Raw genomic sequence first — 23,703 nt, 5'->3', positions numbered from 1 at the left:
TGGGCCACAATGTCCAACGTCTAGTTCTGTCTTAATAAAGAATATCTGAATATATTCTTAACCTGATCATTTATGAGCAATCCCACCTGCCTGATTAATTGACAAAGATTTAGATTTGTGTTGAGCGTTCCCTCATGAAGAAATAATAAGTGTTTGAGATGATGGATATACTAATGATAAGTATACATTATATGTATTGAGACATCACTACCCCATAAATATGTACACAAAAGATTGAGATTTGTAGAGAGTAAGAATATTGTATACATTTTAATTTGAATGCAGTCCATTTTATAACAAATACTAAATTATTAAAAAGACCATGTGTTTCATTTGAAAACTGTTGGATTTATAGTTTATTCTAGATTGTTAGAAATAGCAGTCCACCTGCAGTATAGTATTGCCTCAAACTGAGAAGACACTGGAACTGAGAAACAGGACATGTCACCTGTTGCTTGAGGACAGGAGGAAATGGCCTGATTGTCATTGCCCTCTTCCTGAGGGTTCCCAAAGTGGGTCTCACTCACATCCTGGTTTTATCCACTTGGAATACTCACCCCTGAAGACGTATGCCAGGCCAGCACCCCGTTTTGGACCAGACAGGGCCTCCAAGCACTGTCCCCAGCAGGGAAGGTGCCACCTGCAACGGCTGTTGCTTTTCCCGTTGGTCCATGTACTTCCCAGACCCACTCAGAAAAGGGGCCTGTTAATGCCTCACCTGCCTTCTGTTGCTTTAGAGGGAGACAAAGTATAACTAACATCAGGAACCAAGCCTGGAGTGCTAACCAGTAAGAATTTTCTCTGATTCCTACACACAATCCGTGTCAAACTAAAACAAAATCGGTATCTAAACCTAAACTGATTTTGTGTTTACTTCACTTTTTCCTAAGAGGTATAACCACAACAGTATCCTTTTGGTCATTCCCCATACATCAGTGAATTAAAGCAAGAACATTTATTTATTTATCTATTTTAGTTATACATAAAGTATCTATAGATCCACTGAGGTTTAGCAAGAGTTTAACTTAGGGAAAAACTAGTCCTAAGAGAAAACAGCAGATCACAAAGCTATTGGCGTTAACCCATTTAGTTATTCCTTTGTTTATTCGGTTGCTATGTATAGATTGGCTACTATGTGCCAGAGGTTGTGGCAGGTGGAAATATAGGAAGACTAAGACATACTTTTTTTTTTTTTTTTTTTTTTTTTTTTTTTTTTTTTTTTTTTTTTTTTTTTTTTTTTTTTTTTTGAGATAGAGCCCCACTCTGTTGTGCCCAGGCTGGAGTGTAGTGGCATAATCTCAGCTCACTGCAACCTCTGCCTCCTGAGTTTCAAGTGGTTCTCTTGCCTCAGCCTCCCAAGTAGCTGGTATTACAGGCACACACCTACCATGCCTGACTAATTTTTTGTATTTTTAGTAGAGACAGGGTTTTTGCCATGTTGGCCAGGCTGGTCTTGAACTCCTGACCTCAGGTGATCCACCTACCTCAGCTTCCCAAAGTGCTGGGATTACAGGCATGAGCCACTGCACCCAGCCTCTAAGACATAGTTCTTGGCTTCAAGGCACTTATACATATAAGCCCCCTGGCCCAGGGAGCAACTTGGAGGGAAGCACAAGGGCCTCTGAGAACAAACAAGGAGTATCCCAGTCAGACTGCATGGCCTAAGTCTGTGTTGTATAAAACTTCTGGAAACCCTGTAAAAATTGGGAGACATGATTTTGACTTTAAAAGAGAGCTAACTCTAAAATAATTCTATTTTGAAACCCAGAATCTGAAGAATAATCATCCATCCAAATTTGAAGATCCTATATTAGTTCCTCTTCAAGAATTTGCATGGCATCAATATCTACAGGAGAAAAAAAGGGTAAAGGATATTTGGGGTGTCGGGGATATAGGCAACAAGCCAAGTTTTGCCTGAATTATTTATGCATTGTTTTAGAAAAACTGAAAGAGTAATTTTAGTGTAACTAGATTTTATTTCTCTAAATTATGTACCTTTCCTAAATTATATTGTTTACCAAGCTGGGTTTTTTGTTTCTGAGACAGGGTCTCACTCTGTTACCCAGGCTGGAGTGCCGTGGAGCAATCTTGGCCCACTGCAGCCTCAACCTCCTGGATTCAAGCATGCCTCCTGCCTTAGCCCCCTAAGTAGCTGGCATTATAGGCACACACCACAATGCCAGTTAATTTTGTATTTTTTTTAAATTTTTATATTCTTTTAAGAGATGGGGTTTTACCATGTTGCCCAAGCTAGTCTCAAACTCCTCAGCTCAAGCACTTACCCCACCTTGGGCTCCCACAGTGCTGGGATTATAAGCGTGAGTCACTGCGCCCAGCTACCAAGCTGTTTTTTTTTGTTTGTTTGTTTTTTTTTTTTTTTTTTTAAGTACAACATTTACAGGATTTTCCTTTGGAAAGCATGAGATAAAGTAAGATCGATGGCGCCATTTACCGCTGAGGATGGTTAGTTACCCTGTCTCCCTGCACATCATTTATACTTCCTCTCATACCCTGGCACTCAGGTTAATGTGGCGTGGTCCTCTTGGTCCTTAAACTCTGGAAAGTGTTGATGGTGTACATCACAGAGACAGCCAGGGGCTTCTGTGGGACTGTTGCCTGGGGAAGCTCTGATGATAGGCACTGAGCTCCCAGAGGGCAACCCTGTCCTAGTTGAAGCCTCTTTCTCTGCCTTCTCCCCTCTACCTGTATCCTCAGAAAACTCCACACCTTAGGGCCAGCAGAGCTTGTTCAGGGATGATAGTTCTCTCCTTGGATGACAATGTGATCAGTTGTTAGTGCTGCCTAGAGCGTGTGATAAGAAGGATACTAAGGTGGCATCCTGACTTAGCAATATCTTATGTTGCGGAGGGTGGGATGCTTGTCACCCCGGTGGCCTAGCCTTGTAGACAGTCCCAGTCCTAGTTTCCCTGCCCACCCTATCCCCCCTGTGGCTAATGAAACCTCATTTCCTTTGACCAGAGCAGTTTCAGTTGTTCTGTGCTGGATTGCACAAGGCTGTCCCATGATCCTGTGATTAAGTATCATGGGTAATGCGGCTTTATGAGACCACTTCAGTCTCTGTTCAGTCACATGAACAGTGCAAGTCTGAATAAAAATACCATTGGTTAACATTAACATGTTTATAACCTTAAAACATTTTAACTGGAATTCAGATAGAACCAAACACTTATAATGATGCTTATTATATGACAGATACTATTCCAGACAAACACAAACACACATACACATGCATACACATACACACACATATTCTTTTTTTTCTTTTTTTTTTTGGTAGAAACAGGGTCTCGCTATTTTGCCCAGGCTGGTCCCAAACTTCTGGCTTCAAACAAGCCTCCCAAAGTGTTGGGATTACAGGCATGAGCCACTGTACCCAGCTTATATACATAAATTTTAATTTTTCCAACAACTCAGGTGACCAATGGTCCTGGTTTGCCTGGGACTGAGGGGTTTCCAAGGATGTGGGAATTTCAGTGCCAAAAGTAGGATAGTCCTAGGCAGAACTGAACTATGGGTCACTGTAACATAAAACAATACTTTAAAAAAAAAATTTTTTTTATTATTATTTACAAGGCCAGGCACAGTTCAAGACCAGCCTGGGCAACATTTTATTCTTAATAATCAAACTTATTATGTGGCCTACCAGTGTCATGCTCTCTACCTGCAGGAAAGCTATGATCTCATGGTTTGTGGTTTGCACTCACTCGTCTTTTACATTCCCACCAGACTCTAGGAGATTGGTGTGGATTCTATTCCCCAGTTTCCCTCCCCTTTCAGCCTGGGTTCCCTCAAAATGTTTTGTGTTCTCTTCCTCCTGCCTTTCTCATGGGTCTTGACGGAGGCTTTCTAGTTCCTCATTGCTGCTTCTTTCTACCTGTGATATTCCTTATCCTCCCTTTCTTCTTCCTCTCCCCTCCTCCTCTGGCTGTTTGTCACCTTAACCTTTTCTTCCTTCTGAGGGCAGTTTCTTTTCCTTCATCAATGTAAGCATTGTGTCTTGTGTCTTCGGTAGTGCTCCCTAGCACATTAGATCTCTCTGAATCAACTCATGAGGTTCAACTGGCCTTAGGCTTCAGCAAAATGTAGTGTCACCCTAAGGGGATGACTTCAGGGCCATTGGGAAGGTCTCTCTGCTCCAAACAAGGCAGCTTCATACTCTTAGTGCAGAAGGCCCTAGAAGCCATCAGGTCCATGCTGTTCACTTGAGGCAGGCAAGCATGCCTCCCTACGTGTAGAGGAGACAGAGCAAGGCATTTACATCTTTAGCCTCCAAATAAAATGTACTTTCTACTGCATTTCTCCCAACAAGCTAGTTAAAATAGCCACGATAAATTTTTTTTCTCCTGTTTAGAAAGCTTTGGGTCCCAGCCAGGTGCAGTGGCTCACACCTGTAATCCCAGCATTTTGGGAGGCTGAGACAGGTGATCCTCTGAGGTCAGAAGTTTGAGACCAGCCTGGCAAAACCCCGTCTCTACTAAAAATACAAAAATAACCGGGCATGGTGAAGGGCGCCTGTAATCCCAGCTACTTGGGAGGCTGAGGCAGGAGAATCACTTGAACCCAGGAGGTGGAGGTTTCAGGAAGCTGAGATCACACCATTGGCCTTTAGCTTGAGCGACAAAGCAAGACTCCATCTCAAAAAAAAAAAAAAAGAAAAGAAAGTTTGGGGTCCTGTAAAATATGATATCACTGATAAACACTCCAGGAAGTATTGACCCATAGGGCCTATCAGTGATTTATCAGTTCAGCATAAACAATTTTCTTACCTGTCTAGAAGCAGGTTTCGACAAGGGCATAGGAAGCAAGTGATAGTATATTAAATCTCCTGAGTGAGGAAAATGAAGCAAGTGGGCAAGTTGAATGTGAATTGTTCTCCAAACTAGTATTTCTCCAAGTGCAGGCTCTAGAACAGCAGCACCAGCCCTTCCTGAGAGGTTGTTGGAAATACATGTTCTGGCTGGTTACAGTAGCTCAAACACCTGTAATCCCAACACTTTGGGAGATTGAGGCAGGAGGATCTTGAGCCCAGGAATTCAGGACCAGCCCAGGCAATATAGTGAGACCCCCATCTCCAAAAAACAAAAAAATAAATAAGTGCAAATACTCAGGCCCCATCCTAGAATCAGAATATGCAGGGAGCAGGAGAGGGAACTCAGAATCAGTGATTCTCATTGCCCACTAAAGTTTGAGCATGGCTGTTCCAAATTATTCATGGTTTGCCTGGCTGGCTCTGGGTAATAATAAACCAGATCTCCTCAGAGGGGATGTCCCTCAAGCCCACTGGAGATTTAGAAGGTTGTGTTGATGAAAATACTAACATACTGCATTTTGAGGGGCTGGAAACACAGTGCTGAGGAAGGTGAGTTTTCTTCCCTACTGCCCCTGATTGTGCTTCAGAAATCCCTGTTGACCCTCATAAGGCATTTCCTAACCCTATCCCCAACCCCATGCAAAAAGCATTTTCCCAATCCTCTGCATTGAAACCCATGTCTTACCTGGAACCCCTAACCTTTCCAAGTATGCACACAGTAAAGTGTGCTTTAGACATGAAGACAGACTGAATTTTGTTTGCAAGTTCATATACAAGTATGCCAGGCTCACGATGATTTTTATTACCAGATTACCATTTATCTTCTATTAGTGTGTTGACCTAAAAGGAAAAAGCTGAAACAAAATTAAGATAGAGTGCTTATTTGGGCCAAGGTTGAGGACTGCAGCCCGGGGACACACCTCCAGGTTGCCTTGGGGAGTGCTGCAGAGAACAAAATAGAAGCTCAAGTGTTTAAAGAAAAAAGAATGAATCAGAAGAGCAGGTGACTACAAAAGCTGTTGGTCAGGAACTGTCACTGATTTACAGAAGTAACATTGGTTAGTGATTGGCTATACGTTCTTGAACTATAGGGTGGATGACATGTTGTGACGTTTGGTGTCAGTCTAGAGTCCATATATTGAGTGGAGATAATTATTTAGCTCAAGGTGGAGTGAGATGTAACTGCTGTTGCATTTTAAATGCCTTTCTGGGCATGATAATTTAAAGGGGCTGGCATTCCTCAGATACATTGTTTTTTCATTTGTAACATTTTTATGATTACTTTTTAGATCATTTGCTTTTAGTGACGTAAGATTCTTTAAAAATGTTCTTAAATTCTGAGAGAAAAATTCTAAAGGAAAATAAAAAGATATTTTTAAAAGATTCAATCCAAGAGTTGACAAATTCAGACCTAGAGTTGATCCCAAGCTCTGGCTTATGAGTTTAGCAAGTTTCCCCCAACTTCTTAAATTTTTTTTTGTCCGTTTCCCTTACAGGAACTGAAAAATGAAACCTGGGAATATTCTTCCTCCGTGATATCTTTTGTTAATGGTCAGCTCCTGGGCGATGCATTGGATCTGCAGAAATGGGCCCACGAGGTGTGGGATATAGTTGATGTTAAACCCTCTGCACTTTATGACGCACTCACTGAGGATTTTTCCACTAAATTCTTAAGAGACACCAAGGCAAGTTACACTAATTTTTAAAGAAAAATCATGGAATCTTTGACCCTTTATATTGATTCAGCCTTAATTATTGGTATCCTAATGAAGGAGATTATAAAAAGGTAGGAGCCTAAGTTTAAAGTCTTGTTCCAGTTCCAGTTGCAAAAAGTTATATGGTAGTATGTAAAGCGAGTGTATCTCACAGCATGTGGGCTGCACAGGGAGATCATCTCTGGGCAAACATTTCTTCTCCCCATTAAAGATGCATATGCATGAATTACCCATTTTAAAATATAAAGACTGCCACCTCAGAGAAGGTCAAACCTGTCTTCCATTCATCTTGAGTATAAAATATTTGAATTAAGACTGTCCCATATCTAGGCAAGAGCTAAGAGAATGGCAAGTTGATTGAAGAAAGGTGACATGTTAGAGCATGAACACATAGTTGGCAAGAGCAGGCCCAGACAGGCTGTGCCAGTGGGGAGGTTTCTAGTGGCAGAGGATAGTCATGAAGCATAAGGTCCAGAGGTGAGAGACAGGTATCAGGATGTGATGGCGATAGGTTTGGAGGGACTTTGCAGTTCTGTTCGGAAACCTTGTTGTAGCAACGACTACATCATGCAGAAAATCATTTCATGCCCATGGCAGCCTGTGCCCACAGTGACTTGGTGATCTGAGCTGTGCAAAGGCAAAGGCCTTGTCTCATTCATCCTTGTTGAAGCACTGCTCAAACAGACCTGAAACATAATAGGTACTCAGTGAATGTTTGATTGAAAAAAAAAACAGTGCACTTTGAAAATTCTAGAAACTCTGGGATGCGGGGAGGAATTTAATGTTCAAATGGTTAATTCCCACAGAGTCAGGAGTCTAGCAGTACATCCTCTGGGAATGGCAGGGGGACAGCAAGGAGGTCACAATTGGTGGGGAGTGAAGCTGGGAAAATGAGTTTCAGTCAAGATTCTTGGTGCCAGCATTACCAAGCTCCTTTGATTGATTGAAGGAGAAAAGGTGTGTATTGAAAGGATACTGGTTATCTCACAATTGACAGGAAAGCTGGACAGCAGCTTTGGAAAACAGGCAGGAATCAACGAGGCCTGGCAGCAGGAAGACGTGGCCAGAGTCACACCGCAGGGATGTGTGGCCAAGGAACTGGCACAGCACTGCTGGCCCTTGTCCACACCACTTCCTTCACCGAGATTAACTGTTAAACACTCCAGTGTCTGCATCATCACTCCCTAGAGACCTAAGCCCAGGCAGGAGCACCTAGCTGGCAAGCCTAGGTTATATTCCCAAAACCTGGTGCTCTCAGCATGGGGAGAGGGAGAATCTGGCCCCTTTAGGATCTAGTGGAGGTGGTGGGACCCTGCAAGGAGTTCCCCAGATGGGAAGGGTATTCAGATTTTAATTAGGAAAAAAAAATCCAATACATCCTAACAAAAGTTTGAGGCCAGATTATGATTTATTGTGCATCTGAACGGAGAAGTTAGATTTTATCCAGAAGAAAACTGAACCAACCAAGCTTTCCATGAAGAGTATAATGTAATCCTCCTTGCTCTTTGTTGTTGTTGTTGTTGTTGAGACAGAGTCTTGCTGTGTCGCCCAGGCTGGAGTGCAGTGGTGCAAGCTCAGCTCACTGCAACTTCTGCCTCCCCGGGTTCAAGCAATTCTTCTGCTTTAGCCTCCGGAGTAGATGGGACTACAGGCACCAGCCACCACGCCTAGCTAATTTTTGTATTTTTAGTAGAGACAGGGCTCCACCATATTGGCCAGGCTGGTCTTGAACTCCTGACCTCGTGATCCACCCGCCTTGGCCTCCCAAAGTGCTAGGATTGTAGCGTGAGCCACCGCGCCCAGCCCTCTTTGCTCTTTTGAAAAAATGTTTAGGTCTGTGCAGAAGTAGGCTGGAGAAGGGGAGAGCTTGGCAGCAGGGAATTGGAAAGCAGCTATAGCAGCATGAGCTGGACATAATGAAAGCCTGAAATTTGAGGCAGTGAGGATAGAGGACCTTGATTCCAGAGACAATCCTTAGATTTTTTTTTTTTTTTTTNTTTTTTTTTTTTTTTTTTTTTGCACAGAGGGTGGGCTTTTCTTGCTAAATAAAACCCAAGGATTTGTTTACTTCTGGTTAGAACGATATGGTAGACAAATATGCTTGCCTGTTTGGCTGCTAGGTGACTGGTACATTACTTTGCGTTACAGTCATTTGAACTCTTATATTGGCATTTTCAGAACTATCTGCTCTGGACTACCTCATAAAGATAATATCTTGATGCACAGGGAAGTTTAATGGTGTCTGGATGGATAGTAAGTCCATTTCCTGAGTCAACCATGATTACCAATATATCGTCTTTATCATCCTGAGCCTCTGAAGTTTACTATATTATGCCTCCCAGTCTTTAGTTAAGGCTAGTCTCTTTTGTAATTAAGAACTTGTACAGACACTGAGAGGCACAAATTAATTATAATTAGTGTGAATGTAATACTTCATTGCTAGATGCCAGATAGCACCATATTATTTCAGTCTTTTAATTTTAAAAAAAGTTAGAGTGACATAAAATAATATGATGCATTTAATTTCATTCATTTCCTAGATTCCTAAGAAAGAGGGCAGGATAAATTATGCACCTTGTTCAATAACGTGGTTTTCTTTCTTTCTTTCTTTTTGTTTTTTTGATATAGAGTCTGTCACCCAGGCTGGAATGCAGTGGTACGATCATGGATCACTGCAGTCTCAAACCTCCCTGGGCTCAGGTGATCCTACTGCCTCAGCCTCCCGAGTAGCTGGGACTACAGACACATGCCACCATGTCTAGCTAATTTTTAAATTTTTTTGTAAAGACAGGATCTCAACATGTTGCCCAGGCTGGTTTCAAGCTCCTGGGCTCAAGTGATCCACCCACCTTGACCTCCTAAAGTGCTGGGATTACAGACATGAGCCAAGGTGGCATTTTAATGTAGGAGAATGGTGCCCAAGATTTGAAATGTACTCCATTAAATATGCTTTGGCTCCTAAATGAATACTATTGTGTTGAAACTAGCATTTTCATTTCTAATGCCTCTTTATAGGGCTAGGCAAGGTCTCACAAATGTTTTTCTCTACCAGAAAGGATATCAAGTGAAAATAAGCTGGGGGCACCTGTGCACGTGAAGAGTGTTACTGAACATAACTTGAAAGCCCAGCATCCTTCTTTTCCCGACCTCTGGTGCTATTACCTGCTGTGGATACAGGGACCTGATTTTCCCACTCAGAACAGATGTGGCCTGGCTCTGGTTAGCTGATCTTTGCTGTCTCCAAAAATCCGGGACACACAGTAACCAAATCCATGGTGTTCATGATGGATCTTTCCCAAAAGTACTCAGGAAAGAAGAGAAGTAGAGAAGAATCCCTGGTCTGTTTTCTTCCCCCAACTAGGTGTGGCTATTTCCACACCCCTAGTTGTGATGTAGTAGATATCTAGGCCATGTGTTTCACTCCTGTGAGATAGGTTAATGTTTTCCAGAGCTTTCACTACTGAAGGATTTTAAAGATGTATAATATGGGATGGGTGCCGGGGCTCATGCCTATAATTCCAGCATTTTGGGAGGCCAAGGCGGGCAGATCCCTTGAGCTCAGGAGTTCAAGACCAGCCTGGGCAATGTGGTGAAACCCCATCTCTACCGAAAATACAAAAATTAGCCAGGCATGCTGGCTGTGCATGTCTGTAGTCACAGCTACTTGGGAGGCTGAAGTGATCACTTGTGCCCAGGAAGTCGAGACTGCAGTGAGCCAAGATGGTGCCACTGCACCCCAGCCTGGGGGACAGAGCCAGACCCTGTCTCAAAAATAAACAAATAAATACAGTAATAAAAATAAAAATAAAAATGTGTGAAGTGGATTGTAAAAGCTTGATAAAATGAAATAAACTAATATAGTCGTTCACTTAATTTTACTGTTATATTATCCATTAGTAATGTTATTGAAATCTTATCACTAAAAATATTGTATCTGCTATATTTTTGGTAATTTCTAAAAACTTTCTTTTAAGACATAGACCTGCATTATATTTTTGTCTTTATCTTCATAGCACAATTTTGTGTTTTTGGACATTTGTATTGATTCTTCTCCAATTGGAAGATTGATTTTTGAGGTAAGACCTTTTTTTTTTCTTAAAAATACATCTGTGGGGGTAGGTTCTATAACTGTTGGGCTATTAAATATTTAATCTTTGAAACCTTTTGTCTTTATTTTGTAGCTATACTGTGATGTGTGTCCCAAAACATGTAAAAATTTTCAGGTCTTATGCACAGGAAAAGCAGGGTTTTCTCAAAGTGGCATAAGGCTACATTACAAAGATTCCATTTTTCATCGAATAGTACGAAATGGCTGGATACAAGGAGGGGGTGAGTTTAAAATCTTAAAAACAACTTAATTGCAATATCAAATGAGACAGTCCAAACCTTTCTTTATCTTTATGAAATGTGTGTAGATTTAGATATACTTAAAATTATATTTAAATGAAGACAAATAATGAAGTAAGATATTTGTATTCTTTTAAAAACACCTTAATTATTAAAATAAATAAATCTAAATTATGTTACCAGGAATATTCCACATTCAGAAATGATATAGGAGAGTAGGGTAAACATTTTGTTTTACCAAAATGCAATTTCAAATGCTCATCTAAATTTTTGTACCTAGAAATACAGTGGTTTTAATAGGTGTACTAAGAGTGGGAATTTAAAAATAGAATAAATGGAAAACAACTTATTTCTTACCAAAGATGTTACATTGTTACAAGTAAAAAGTAATGTATAAAGGATTTTGGTTTCTATTTTCTCTTTCTTTTGAGGTCAGGCTTTTGGTTTTTTATAGTCTGATTAAAAGCACGAAATTAAATTTTGGGGGATACTCCATAGGGAACAGCCAGGCAGCAATTTACAAATAATTGTCTTAGTTTCGAAGGAGATTTGCTTGAACTCGATGACAAATGTAGAAGCTTAAATTAGTGTTTACCTTTTTGTATATGATTTGGGACATTCTGAGGCTGATGAGGAGAAAAATATAGATATATTCCAAGCATCCTGCATGTTAAAGCATTTTCCCTTTGGTTCTCCAAAATGAGATCATATCACAAATATTGTCATCTAACCTCACTTTTAAATGTTTTCCCATATTGTGTTTTTCCACTTAATATGTGGTATCTATCTTCTTGTGTTAACAAACATAAACATACAAAATGTTTAGGTCTGCCAAGTTTTTTTTATCATATTGCTATACAACTTTAATTAATTCCCCAATGGTGAACATTGAGATGGTTTTCCATTTTTGGTTAGTGTAAAACATTTCTTCCGGGGGCCTGTTGGTTTTAGGGCTCCTGACACTGAGTTCACTGTTGACTCTCATGTGCTAGACTCTCAGATGCTGGGTTTTTTTTTGTTTTTCTTGCTTTTTTTTTTTTTTTTGAGACAGAATCTCACTCTGTTGCCCAGGCTGGAATGCAGTGGCGTGATCTCAGCTCACTGCGACCTCCCCACTCCAGGCTCCAGCAATTCTTTCTGCCTTAGCCTCCCGAGTAGCAGGAATTACAGGCATCCACCCCTATGCCTGGCTAATTTTTGTATTTTTTTAAGTATTTTTTAGTACCTCAACTTGAGTACCTTGACATTTTTAGTACCTTGATTTTTTTTAGCAGCCTTGATTTCCTGGCTCAAGTGATCCTCCCAGCTCAGCCTCCCAAGTAACTGGGACTACAGACATGCACCACCACCATGCCTGGCTAATTTTTGTATTTTTGGGAGAGATGGGTTTTACCGTGTTGGCCAGGCTGGTCTTGAACTCCTGACCTCAAGTGATTCCCCTGCCTCTGCCTCCCAAAGTGCTAGGATTGCAGGTGTGAGCCACCACACCTGGACTCAGATGCTGTATTCTTTTGTTTTGTTTTATTTTTGTTTTTGCTTAGCTCCTACCACCCTTGCAAGATCTGGGAAAAGTAGGTCATATTATTTGTTTGTGTTTTTATTTAAAGTAAAATTTCCCAATAGTAAAGTGCAACTGATCTTGGGTCATGTTTTCAATTAGTGAGGCAGCAGTGTTAAGGACGGTTTGGGAAAAAGTTAGATTGCTAGATTCAAATCCAAGCTCTGATTCATGAAAGTTATACCACCATGGATAAGCCACTTGGCCTCCCTGAATCAGTCTCTTAATCATAAAATGGGGATAATGATAAGAAGATTACAGGATGTAGTAAGGATTCAATGACCTGGTGTGTTGAAAGTACCAAGCTCTGGAAAGAAACATACTCTCTCCCTCCAGATGTCGGAGAGGGATCTGGATCCAGACCCCAAGAGAGGGTTCTTGAATCTCTCACAAGGAAGAATTCAGGGCGAGTTTGTTGAGTAAAGTGAAAGTAAGTTTATTAGGAAAGTAAAGGAACAGAAGAATGACTGCTCCATAGACAGAGCAGCCCCAAGGGCCGCTGGTTGCCCGTTTTTATGGTTATTTTTTGATTATATGCTAAAGGTGGATTATTCATGCCTCCCTTTCTGTGGCCATATAGGGTAACTTTCTGATGTCATGGCGTTTGTAAACTGTCATGGTGCTGATGGTAGTATAGCAGTGAGGACAACCAGAGGTCACTCTCATCGCCATCTTGGTTTTGGTGGGTTTTAGCCGACTTCTTTACTGCAGCCTGTTTTATCAGCAAGGTCCTTATAACCTGTACCTTGTGTCCACCTCCTATCTCATCCCGTGACTTAGAATGCCTTAATCATTTGGGAATGCAGCCTAGTAGGTCTCAGCCTCATTTTACGCATCTCCTATTCAAGTTGGAGTTGCTCTGGTTCACATGCCTCTGATACCACAGGACTGTGCAGGATTTTGGAGGACAGAGGCTAAACATGGTTTTGTGCTGTGCCTTAGGTTGCTTTCAGGCACTGTTGCTTGCCCTTTGGGACTAACAGGCTCTACCCAGTCAACACTGCCTGCTCCTCCCCCCACTGCTCATCTTCTGACCTCTTAGACACTCTGTTGCACACACCAGCCTCTGGCAGCCTCCTAAGCACATCAAGCATGCATGGGCCCTGAGGCCTTGCTTGTTTTGCCTGGGCACACACCACCCAGCTGTTCCTCCAGGTATCCCTTTCTTCACCCCGTTTCTGATTCTCGCCCAGAGTTCATCTCAGCAAGGCCTTACTGGACCATGTATGAAACTGCCATCTTCCTCTCCACACACTCCGCTCCTGCCACCCTCCTACTCTTTACCCTGCTTTATCTTTCTTCCTAGCACTTTTCATCACTAGACACGCAACCATATGTTTCTTAGTTCTTTTGTTTATTGTCTATTTCTCTAAATTCTGTGGGGGCAGAAATTTTTATCTATTTTATTCACTATGGTATCCCAGGAACTAGAACAGTGCTTGAGATATAGTAGGTGCTTAACAAATACTTGTAGAAAGAAAAGAAGGAAGAAATAAAGAAAGAGAGAAAGAATAAAAATAGATAGTTAAACAGGAAACATACATTCTCTGCATTTTTAAATTACAAGGTTAAAGAGGATATCAACTCGTTACACCACTTTGGTTCGATTCCCCCTCGGGCTCCCTTGAGGCCTACTTCCTTCAGAAGGATCTAAAAAAAAATCGATACCAACTCTTTGTTAATCAAAGAAAATGAAATGAACTTTTTTACACAAAAAGGATCATGTTTTACATAAGACTAAAAGATATATCTTGGGTAAGGATATCCAGAACCTGCCAAATAATTCCAGTAAGAAAATTCAAACACTTAAGAAAGACTCATTTTCCGGTAGCCCATTAGTCACAGAACAGTTACCAAACTATTAACAATTAAACCTACCTATATATTAGAAATACACTTCATTTCACCTATACATCCAACACACTTTGAAATGGATAGAGGAAAATATTAACCGGATTTAGGAAAAAAAAATACCTATTGAACTCATATGTTATATTATTATTATTATTATTATTATTTTGAGACAAAGTCTTGCTCCATAGTCCAGGCTGGAGTGTGTGACACCAGCTCAGCTCACTGCACCCTCCACCTCTGGGGTTCAACAGATCCTCCTGCCCCAGCCTCCCTAGTAGCTGGGACTATAGTCATGTGCCACCATGCCCAGCTAATTTTTTCTGTTTTTGATAGAGCTGGGGTTTCACCATGTTGACCAGTTTAGGCTGGTCTTGAACTCCTGACTTCAAGTGATGTGCCCACCTTGGCCTCCCAAAGTGCTGGGATTACAGGCTTGAGCCACTGTTTCCAGCTGAACTCATATATTATTGCTTAAAGAGAACCTACATAATTCTTACTTCAGTGTTCCCTTGTTTTAAAAAAAGTGGAAATCCATAGTCCAGAGGCTCTCTTTAAGAATGAGTGCTGCTATGGTGTGAGTTGGCTGAAGGTAAAGAGGTATGAATGAAAGTAGTAAAAACAAATAAAGCAGAAGAATGAGCCACTGATAAGCACAATGTTTATAACTCATAAAACATTTCATTCATGTGAATTTTCACAATCATTACAAAATAATTAATTTGCTTCAGGCTTTCCATCTGACTTACATTTATAGGATTTCTTTCCAGTAGGAGTTTTCACATGACTTTTAAAGTAATTGTCTAAATGAAGAACTTTTCTGTGTTTTCCTAACTACTGGGGTTCTAACCAAGTGTGTATGTTTATATTTATAAGGTCCATCCCCAGTGTATATTAGAATGGATTTGAGTGAAATGAAGGCATTCCCACATTCTTTTTTTGAGACAGGGTCTTGTTCTATCACCCAGGCTGAGTGCAGTGGCACAATCACAGCTCACTGCAGCGTCAACCTCCTGGGCTCAAGGGATCTTCCCACCTGAGCCTCCCAAGCAGCTGGAACTACAGGCACGCATTACCATGCCCAGCTAAGTTTTAAACTTTTTCTTTGTGAAGACAAGGTCTCTATATGTTGCCGAGGCTGGTCCTGAACTCCTGAACTCAAGCAATCAATCCTCTTACCTCAGCCTCCCCAAAGTGCTGGGAATATAGGTGGGTGGGTCTTAGTCTGTCATCTAGGCTGGAATGCAATGGCACAATCATAGCTGTCACTGCAGCCTTGAATTCCTCCCACCTCAGCCTCCCAAGTAGCAGGGATTACAGGCACACATCACCATGTCCAGTTAATTCTTAAAAATTTTTTGTAGAGACAGGGTCTTACTGTATCGCCCAGGCTGATCTTGAACTTCTGGCCTCAAGCAACCCTCCCACCTCAGCCTCCCAAAGTGTTGGGATTACAGGCATGAGCCACTGCACCTGGCCACATTCTGTACATTCAGAGTTTTTCTCCAGAATGAGTTGTTTATGTTATCAAGTAGAACTAGAACACCAAAGGCCGTTACCACATTTCCTCTCTTCATAAGACGTTTCTTCAGTGTGAGTCCAGAAGGATCTTTTGAGATAAATTTAATGCATTTTATTATTATCATCATATTTAGCAGAATGATGAAGATGATGATAATGAGAGGGGCATTCTAGAAGCATGTGATGCTGTATGGGCATGACACTGCCAAGTACTGCCCGAGTGCTCTACCTGTGTTATTTCATTTCATCCTCAGAGCTACCTGTGAGGCAGTTACCATTATCCCTGTTTATAGAGATGAGCAAACAGGCTTGGAAAAAGTAACGGACATCAACATTTTAATCAAAATCATCTGACTTTAAAGTTTGCTTTAAACCACTATCCAGCATCTCTGAATTTGTTGTCAGACGTATAGAAATAATATCAGGTATATAAGGCTGAATTCAAGAGGGTGGACTATGGCCACAAAAAAGAATAGTAAATACAATTGAAATGGTGTCAATATAAAATATTCACCTAGGAGATCTGAAGCAGAGGACAAGAGTAATATTGGTGGGTGTGGGAGGGAGGGGGCAAAGGAGTGGGACCAATGGGTAGGTAAGTTAGCAGGGAGAAGACCACCTGGGCAGATTTCCCTGAGTGAAACAACCTCTACGATCTGAAGGAATTGGTGCTGGGGGGCCCTCAGCTTCCCCATTTTCAGATTTAGCCTTCAGCCCTGACAACTTCCTTTCCAGAGCTGCCTGGGGCTGTATAGTAAACCATGGCTGTGTGTTAGGTGAGTTGGGTTGGAGACTTAAGGCTTATCAATTAACTTCTGAGTTAATTGATGAGTAGTATAATTTAAATGCTGCATGGCCTTTCTGGGATAAATTCTCTTTAAATACTTGGTGTTGCATCAGTTTTCTTTTAAAAATAGCACACACACTTTTGTTATAGGTAAATTGCTCATACTGACTTTAAAAAACATAGTCCTTCAATAAATATTTATTGAGCACTGTATTCAAGGAAGGAGTGGAGTAGAGATCTGAAGTTAGTAGAGAGATTCTGATGGGGAGGATGGTGGGAGAGAGGACAGATCTCAGAGCCTGCTCTTTTCACTAGCGTTATCTTTGCTCCTCTTTTAGCTGTGGATAGATAAAAAATAACTTATTCATGGACGAGGACATGGAGTCTTTTTATAGTGGGAGCATTGCCTAAACCAAAATATACATATCATATGAATACCTAAAAAAAACCTTGTTCCATTATGGGAAACTTTATTTCTAATACACTAGGTAAATAGTTATCACTATAGGATATGAAATTTTGAACATGAATTCTGTTTGCAGCACCTATTTTTTAATTCATTTTCTTGTTTTTTTCTTTTCTTTCGAGACAGAGTCTTACTCTGTCACCCAGGCCGGAATGCAGTGGCGCAATCTCAGTTCACTGCAATCTCCGCCTCGTGGACTCAAGCAATTCTTGTGTCTCAGCCTGCCACCACACGCAGCTAATTTTTGTATTTTTAGTAGGGGCAGATTTCACCATGTTGGCCAGGCTGGTCTCAAACTCCTAGCCTCAAGTGATTTGCCTGCTTCAGCCTCCAAAGTGCTGAGATTATAGGTGTGATCCACCTCACTTAGCTCTATCTTTTATACGTATTCTAAAAAGAACTCGCTTTTCCTGTTTTAGCCTTTCAGCTTAATCTTGATCTCAGAAAAGTATAATGGACTGTGGAATAACTTAGGAAGTAAGCAGAATTTATGTAAATACACTTTTGGAAAATTGTGGCCACAATTATAATTTAATGCTTTATCCTTTCAAAAGTTTGCATTATCTATGAATGTAAAAGTGATTACAAAATATAAGTGAAATTATCATAGTAATATTTTCATGGTATAGATATTGAACAATTAGGTAACTTACTCTATTCATTGGTATAAGTGGAATCATATTGTATTTTTTTTTTTTCTGAGTTGGAGTTTCACTGTTGTTGCCTAGTCTGCAGTGCAATGGTGTGATCTCTGCTCACTGCAACCTCTGCCTCCTGAGTTCAAGTGATTCTCCTGCCTCAGCCTCCCAAATAGCTGGGATTATACATGCCTACTACCACAAATGGCCAATTTTTATATTTTTAGTAGAGACAGGGTTTCACCATTTTGACCAGGCTGGTCTCAAATTCCTAACTTCAGGTGATCCTCATGCTTTGGTCCCCCAACGTGCTGGGATTACAGGCGTGAGCTACCACACCTGGCCTATTCTTTTTTTTTTATTTTTTTTAAATTGAGATGGAGTCTCATTATGTTCCAGGCTGGTCTCGAACTCCTGGGCTCCAGTGATTATCCCACCTCAGCCTTGGAATCATCATTTAAAGCATCATTTTTTCCCTGTCATTACTATGTCCTAAGTCTTTTTGTCTCAAAATTCAAACGTTTATTTATTGTTATTTCTCAGATATAGTGTCTGGAAAAGGAGATAATGGAGAGTCGATTTATGGACCAACATTTGAAGGTGTGTATCTTTAAATTTTGTTAGTTATATATTAGCTGATTACTTAAACTTAACAGGACTGGACAGTTTCACAATTACAAATAAGATACCACTGGGGACAATACTTACAGTAAAAGTAAGAGTTAAAAATGAGCAGGTGGAGGGAAGCGCACCCTAAGGCCAGACCAGAGCAGCTTCATATATACATATTTTTTTCACTTGCCTAATGATATTATTTCTTTAGGATAAATCCCAGAATTAGGATTATAGAGTCAATGGCAATTTATATTTTTAAGGCTTGTAATTTCCCGTGCTCATACTTAGAACTGGTACCTTGATAGTCATTCTATTTACATTGATGTTAGGTGGCCAGGTGTGGTGGCTCATGTCTATAATCCCAGCACTTTGGGAAGCCGAGGTGTGCGGATCACTTGAGGTCAGGAGTTCCAGCCTGGCTGATATGGCGAAACCCCACCCCTACTGAAAATACAGAAATGAGCTGGGCCTGGTGGCACACCCCTCCCACCTCCTCAGGAGGCTGAGGCAGGAGAATCATTTGAACCTGGGAGGCGGATGTTGCAGTGAGCTGAGATGGTGCCACTGCACTCTAGCCTGGGTGACAGAGTGAGACTTGGTCTAAAGAAAAGATTGCTGTCGGTAGAAAAACTGAGAACACTGTATAGCGTTTACAACAAAAGTAGGTGACAAGGTATCTACTTAAATTCCAAAATAAAAACAGGTAAGGGCAAGTAGCCAACCCACAGCCATGAAATCTGCACGGTATCGACATCTGTGTGGAGAGGGCAGGTTTTCCCAAAAATAGGGTACTTAGGATCCCCTAAGTAACCAATAGTGTGTAAGTACAAGGGGTCCCCAGGAGGGTTGGAAGAGGTGGGAGCAGTCTAACCCTGTGCACTCTTGAAATTGATCTGACAACGCTCTTCCAGGACAGGCTCCTATTTGCAGGTGGAGCTCCTGGGAATGACATCGAAATTATGCAGGATATAGGGACGATAATGACAAAGAGGGAATAGGAACAGAGCCAGCAATTTAAGGAAGCAAGCCATCAGATTTTCAACACGCAAGAGGGAGCTTTTTGAAACTAGAAAATCTGCTCTCCTTCTAAAAAACACATCTTTTAAACATTTAGGAAAACTAATGGCACCCTGTATAACAAAGAGAGGTTCTCTGAAAGAAAATGATGTTTATTCAGGAATAGGACATTGCAGTGGGCATATGTGTGCAATATGCATATTCAGGAAGGTAAAGGGAGACACAGGGTTTTAAAGGAAAATTGGGGAAGATTACATAATTGTTTTGAAATGATAATTATCCTTGGCTACGGCTACCAGCAACAAGGGTGACACCAGTCCAAGGTTGGGCTGGGCAGGTGTCCTTGCAGAAGTATTAATATTTCTGGCGTAAGGTTGCAATGACCTTTATACCAGGTTGTGGCTTTTGTAGTTTTTTGTGATTGTTTTGTTATCAGGCATACAAGTGTGAGAACTCTCTGTTCATAGTTTTCCTTGGCTCTGTTTGTCAGCATTTCTTGTGGGATCTTCCACAGGGTTTCCTGCCCACAGGCCAGGCTGGTCTTGAACTCCTGACCTCAAGTGATCCACCCACCTCGGCCTCCCAAAGTGCTGGAATTATAGGTGTAAGTTACCACTTTAGTCATTTCTTTGTTTCCTTTGCTGTGCAGAAGCTTTTTAACTTGATGTGATCCCATTTGTCCAGAGAGTTTCCCTGATGTTTTCTTGTAGTAGTTTCATAGTTTGAGGGCTTAGACTTAAGTCTTTAACCCATTTTGATTTGATTTTTTTTATATGGTGAGAGGTAGGGGTCTAGTTTCATTCTTCTGCATATGGATGTCCAGTTTTCCCAGCATTATTTATTGAATTCTTTTCCTCAGTTTATGTTCTTGACACCTTTGTCGAAAATGAGTTCACTATGGGTGTGTGGATTTGTTGCTGGATCCTCTGTTGTGGTCCATTAGTTTATTTGCCTGTTTTTATGCTAGTACCATACTGTTTTGGTTACTATAGCTCTGTAGTATAATTTAAAGTCAGGTAATGTGATTCTTTCAGTTTTGTTCTTTTTGCTTAAGATAGCTTTGGCTATTCTGGGTCTTTGGTGGTTCCATATACATTTTAGGATTTTTTTTTTCTATTTCTGTGAAGAATGTCATTGATAATTCCTTTTTAGAAGAAAACAGCTTTACTGAACAGGTAGCGTTACAGCTCCAATGGTATTACAGTTCTGTGACTGCTCCTGTAGAGCAGAGCTACCCCCTAGGCAGAGAGTAGCAGCTCAGAATGGTTTTGTAGTCACATTTATACCCACTTTTAATTGTATGCAGTTTAAGGGGTGGTTTATGCAGGAAAGGGGTAGTAACTTTTGGATCATTAGATGCCATGGAAAGGGCCAGTAACGCCTAGGTGTTGCCATGGCAACAGTCGATTGACATGGCACACTGGTGGGCGGGTCTGATTGAAAGCTGCTTTCACCCTGGCCCTATTTTAGCTAATCCTCAATCTGGTCCATTGTTTGAGCCCCACCCCTGGAGTCAGGTCCTGTCTCCTACCTCATTTCCCCCTCAGAAATTAGATCCTTCTCCTTAAGGGGGCTACAGAAGCGTGAAGGTCAGTCTTCTGTGACTGCTTCCTGCTGAGCTCGTGGGCACAGGCCCTGCCTAGCACCGGAGGAGTGAAAAATCTCTGGATACCTGATGTAAGGGGCCCAGAGACAGGATACTTTCATTCTCCAGATCAGTAGATGGGATAGGTCCGAAGCCTTGTGCCAGCATTGTTTTTTGTTTGTTTGTTTGTTTTGTTTTTGCCTGAAACTGGTGTAGTCTGGAAAACACAAACTTTTACTCAGAGGTTAAACAAGCAAGGGCCAAATATTAGAAACAGATAGCTATCCAAGATCCTGCAAGAGGTAAAAACCAGTGAGACTTGGGAAGGCACTTGATAGTTGACCAACTATAGTTGGGATCAGTGCTCTGATTATATCTGTGTAACCAGGTAGCTTGTCCATAGATCTTTTCAATGTTAACCTCAGCTTGTCTAGAGTTGTTAAAATATGTGCAGCAGGTTTTATTAATAACTGCACAGACTCTACCATGTTCAGCTAGTAAATAATCCAATGCTAATGTGTTATCGAGAACTACATTTGCAAAAGAGCCTAAGGACTCTTGAATTCCCTTTAATGCCTGACCCGTGTTGGTGGCTAAGGATTCTAGGGATTGAGTCAAGTTCATTAGAGTTGACTCATGGTAGGCAAAGCTGCCCCCAAGGTGCTGCTAGTCCTAGCACTGCCAATTCCTGCCAGAATTGATCCTATTACTCACTTCTGGTATTCTTGGGTGTTATGGGGTTATAGACAGTGACTCCTGGAGGGGCAAGAGTGACCAGCATACGTTCACCTCTGTTCCAAGTTTTTGATATACAAGGGAAAGCTACTCCTAAGAGAACAGGTGACTCCCTAGGGTGTTAGGAGCAGTTCAGGTTGTCACTTCTTCCCATTCATGGCACAAACAAAAATGAGCCAGTTGGGGCATAAACAGAAGCCCTACGGGGTATGGTATTTATGCCTTGCTGCGAAGTTGTGTCTATAGAGATACTTTTTTCCTGTTCCAATTGATGTGGTGGGACACTCTGTTTTCTGGAAAGGGTCACTCCCATCTTCCCAGACTAGGCAGTTGTTTTTACCTTGTATGTTCTGACCCATAAGGCTCTCCTCACTTACAAGTGGAATTCCTTTCACCTTGCTGTGGCCTTAGGAATGTGACAACTAAAGTTGGATCAGAGCATCACAGGGAGGCTTCTGCTCTTGTGTCATAAACACAACGGTGGCTGCAAAAGATAGAATCATTAGTGCACTGGAGATATAGATACCCAATTTCCCAGGTCCAGGCTATGGTGGCGGGGGTTCAAGTAGAATCCGTTAAGTGGAGGAGAGTTCCATTTAACAAGTAGGGGTTTGGGGTTTGGGGATCGCTATGGTTAGTTAGGAGGTTGCAGGGGTATGTTAGTGAGATTTCCCAGATAAGCCAGAAGATAGAACTGTCTGTCCTGGGGATGTTCATGACAAATCCGGCAACCATGAAGATGATTCTCTGATGCAATACTTGTCAAAATATTTACTATAGAGTTGTGTTCCCACCCACACTGGGCCAAGGTGACTAGGAGAGCAAACAGGATGAACAGTGACAACATGGTGTTCCCTTGGGCCTTAGCATGGCCTCTACACCCAACAAGGACAAAAGAGGTGTTTCCCAGGAGGTTGGTTAAAGCTACATAAAAGAAGTATTGTAATCAGAAAGAAGAAAAAAATTAAAGCTCCAGCAGAAATGGCACTGACTGATCTTCCAAGTGGGACCTGGATGAAGATCTCTCCAGGATACCTCTGCTGGGAAGAGCTCAGTGTGGCTGCCTCAGTGGGAGGGGCCTGCACCACCAGTCTGCTGGTCAGAGAAGTGGGCCCCACCTGAGGCAGATGGCACTGTGGCCACTCTGCTAGTGGGCTGTCTTTGGTATTTGATAGGGATTGCATTGACTCTGTAGATTGCTTTGGATAGTATGGACATTTTAACACTATTAATTCTTCCAACCTATGAACATGAAATAGCTTTTCATTTTTTGGTTGTCCTCTTCAATTTCTTTCATTAGTGTTTTATAGTTTTCATTGTAGGGTTTTTCACTTCTTTGGTTAATTCCTATTAATTTAGTTTTATTTATAAGTTGGATTAATTTTTAGATTTCTTTTTCAGATTGTTAACTGTTGGCATATAGAAATGCTATTGATATTTGTATGTTTTTTTATCCTGCAACTTTACTGAATTTATTTATCAGTTCTAATAGTTGTTTTTGTGTGTGTGGAGTCTGTAGGCTTTTCCAAATATGAGATCATGTCATCTGTAAACTAGGATAATTTGACCTCTTTCTTGTTTTTGTTTTTTGAGAGAGAGGTCTCTCGACACTGTCACCCACGCTGAAGTGTAGTGGTGCAGTCTTGGCTCACTGCAACCTCTGCCTCCTGGGTTCAAGCCATTCTCCTGTCTCACCTTCCTGAGTACCTGGGATTACAGGGACCTGCCACCATGCCTGGCTAATTTTTTTGTATTTTTAGTAGAGACGGGGTTTCACCATGTTGGCCAGTCTTGTCCGGAACTCCTGACCTCTAGTGATCTGCCCGCCTCAGCCTTCCAAAGTGCTGGGATTACACATAGCATAGCATGAACCTGACAATTTGAAGCAGAACAGCCAACACCAAGACGTATTTTCATAACATTATTGGACATTAATGAAAAATTATTTGGGCATCCAGGCAAAAAGAGCAAATGATTTATAAGGGAAAGAAAATTAGATGATCATATTCTTTGACATCAACACTTTATGCCAGAAGA

At 41.3% G+C, this 23,703-nt stretch overlaps 1 protein-coding gene across 4 annotated transcripts in view; it reads left to right on the top strand.

The window, feature by feature from the left end:
* The window catches only part of PPIL6 (peptidylprolyl isomerase like 6), a 42,195-nt gene that overhangs the window by 2,861 nt on the left and 15,631 nt on the right, over window positions 1–23,703 (top strand). For 2 of the 4 annotated variants that reach the window (XM_017497413.2, XM_017497412.2), the window contains exons 2-6: window positions 1,769–1,864; window positions 6,328–6,516; window positions 10,560–10,622; window positions 10,728–10,875; window positions 18,258–18,314. In XM_017497413.2, coding sequence (XP_017352902.1) covers window positions 1,769–1,864; window positions 6,328–6,516; window positions 10,560–10,622; window positions 10,728–10,875; window positions 18,258–18,314 — 553 coding nt within the window. The remainder of the gene's footprint in view (window positions 1–1,768; window positions 1,865–6,327; window positions 6,517–10,559; window positions 10,623–10,727; window positions 10,876–18,257; window positions 18,315–23,703) is intronic. The other 2 variants (XM_017497414.2, XM_017497415.2) reach the window with 1 other exon arrangement.

The sequence above is a fragment of the Cebus imitator genome, unplaced genomic scaffold (genome assembly GCF_001604975.1).
Source record: "Cebus imitator isolate Cc_AM_T3 unplaced genomic scaffold, Cebus_imitator-1.0 Scaffold231, whole genome shotgun sequence".
Classification (NCBI taxonomy): Eukaryota; Metazoa; Chordata; class Mammalia; order Primates; family Cebidae; genus Cebus; species Cebus imitator.
The sequence above is the reverse complement of the archived record's forward strand: the minus strand, read 5'-3'. Positions and strand labels throughout refer to the sequence as shown.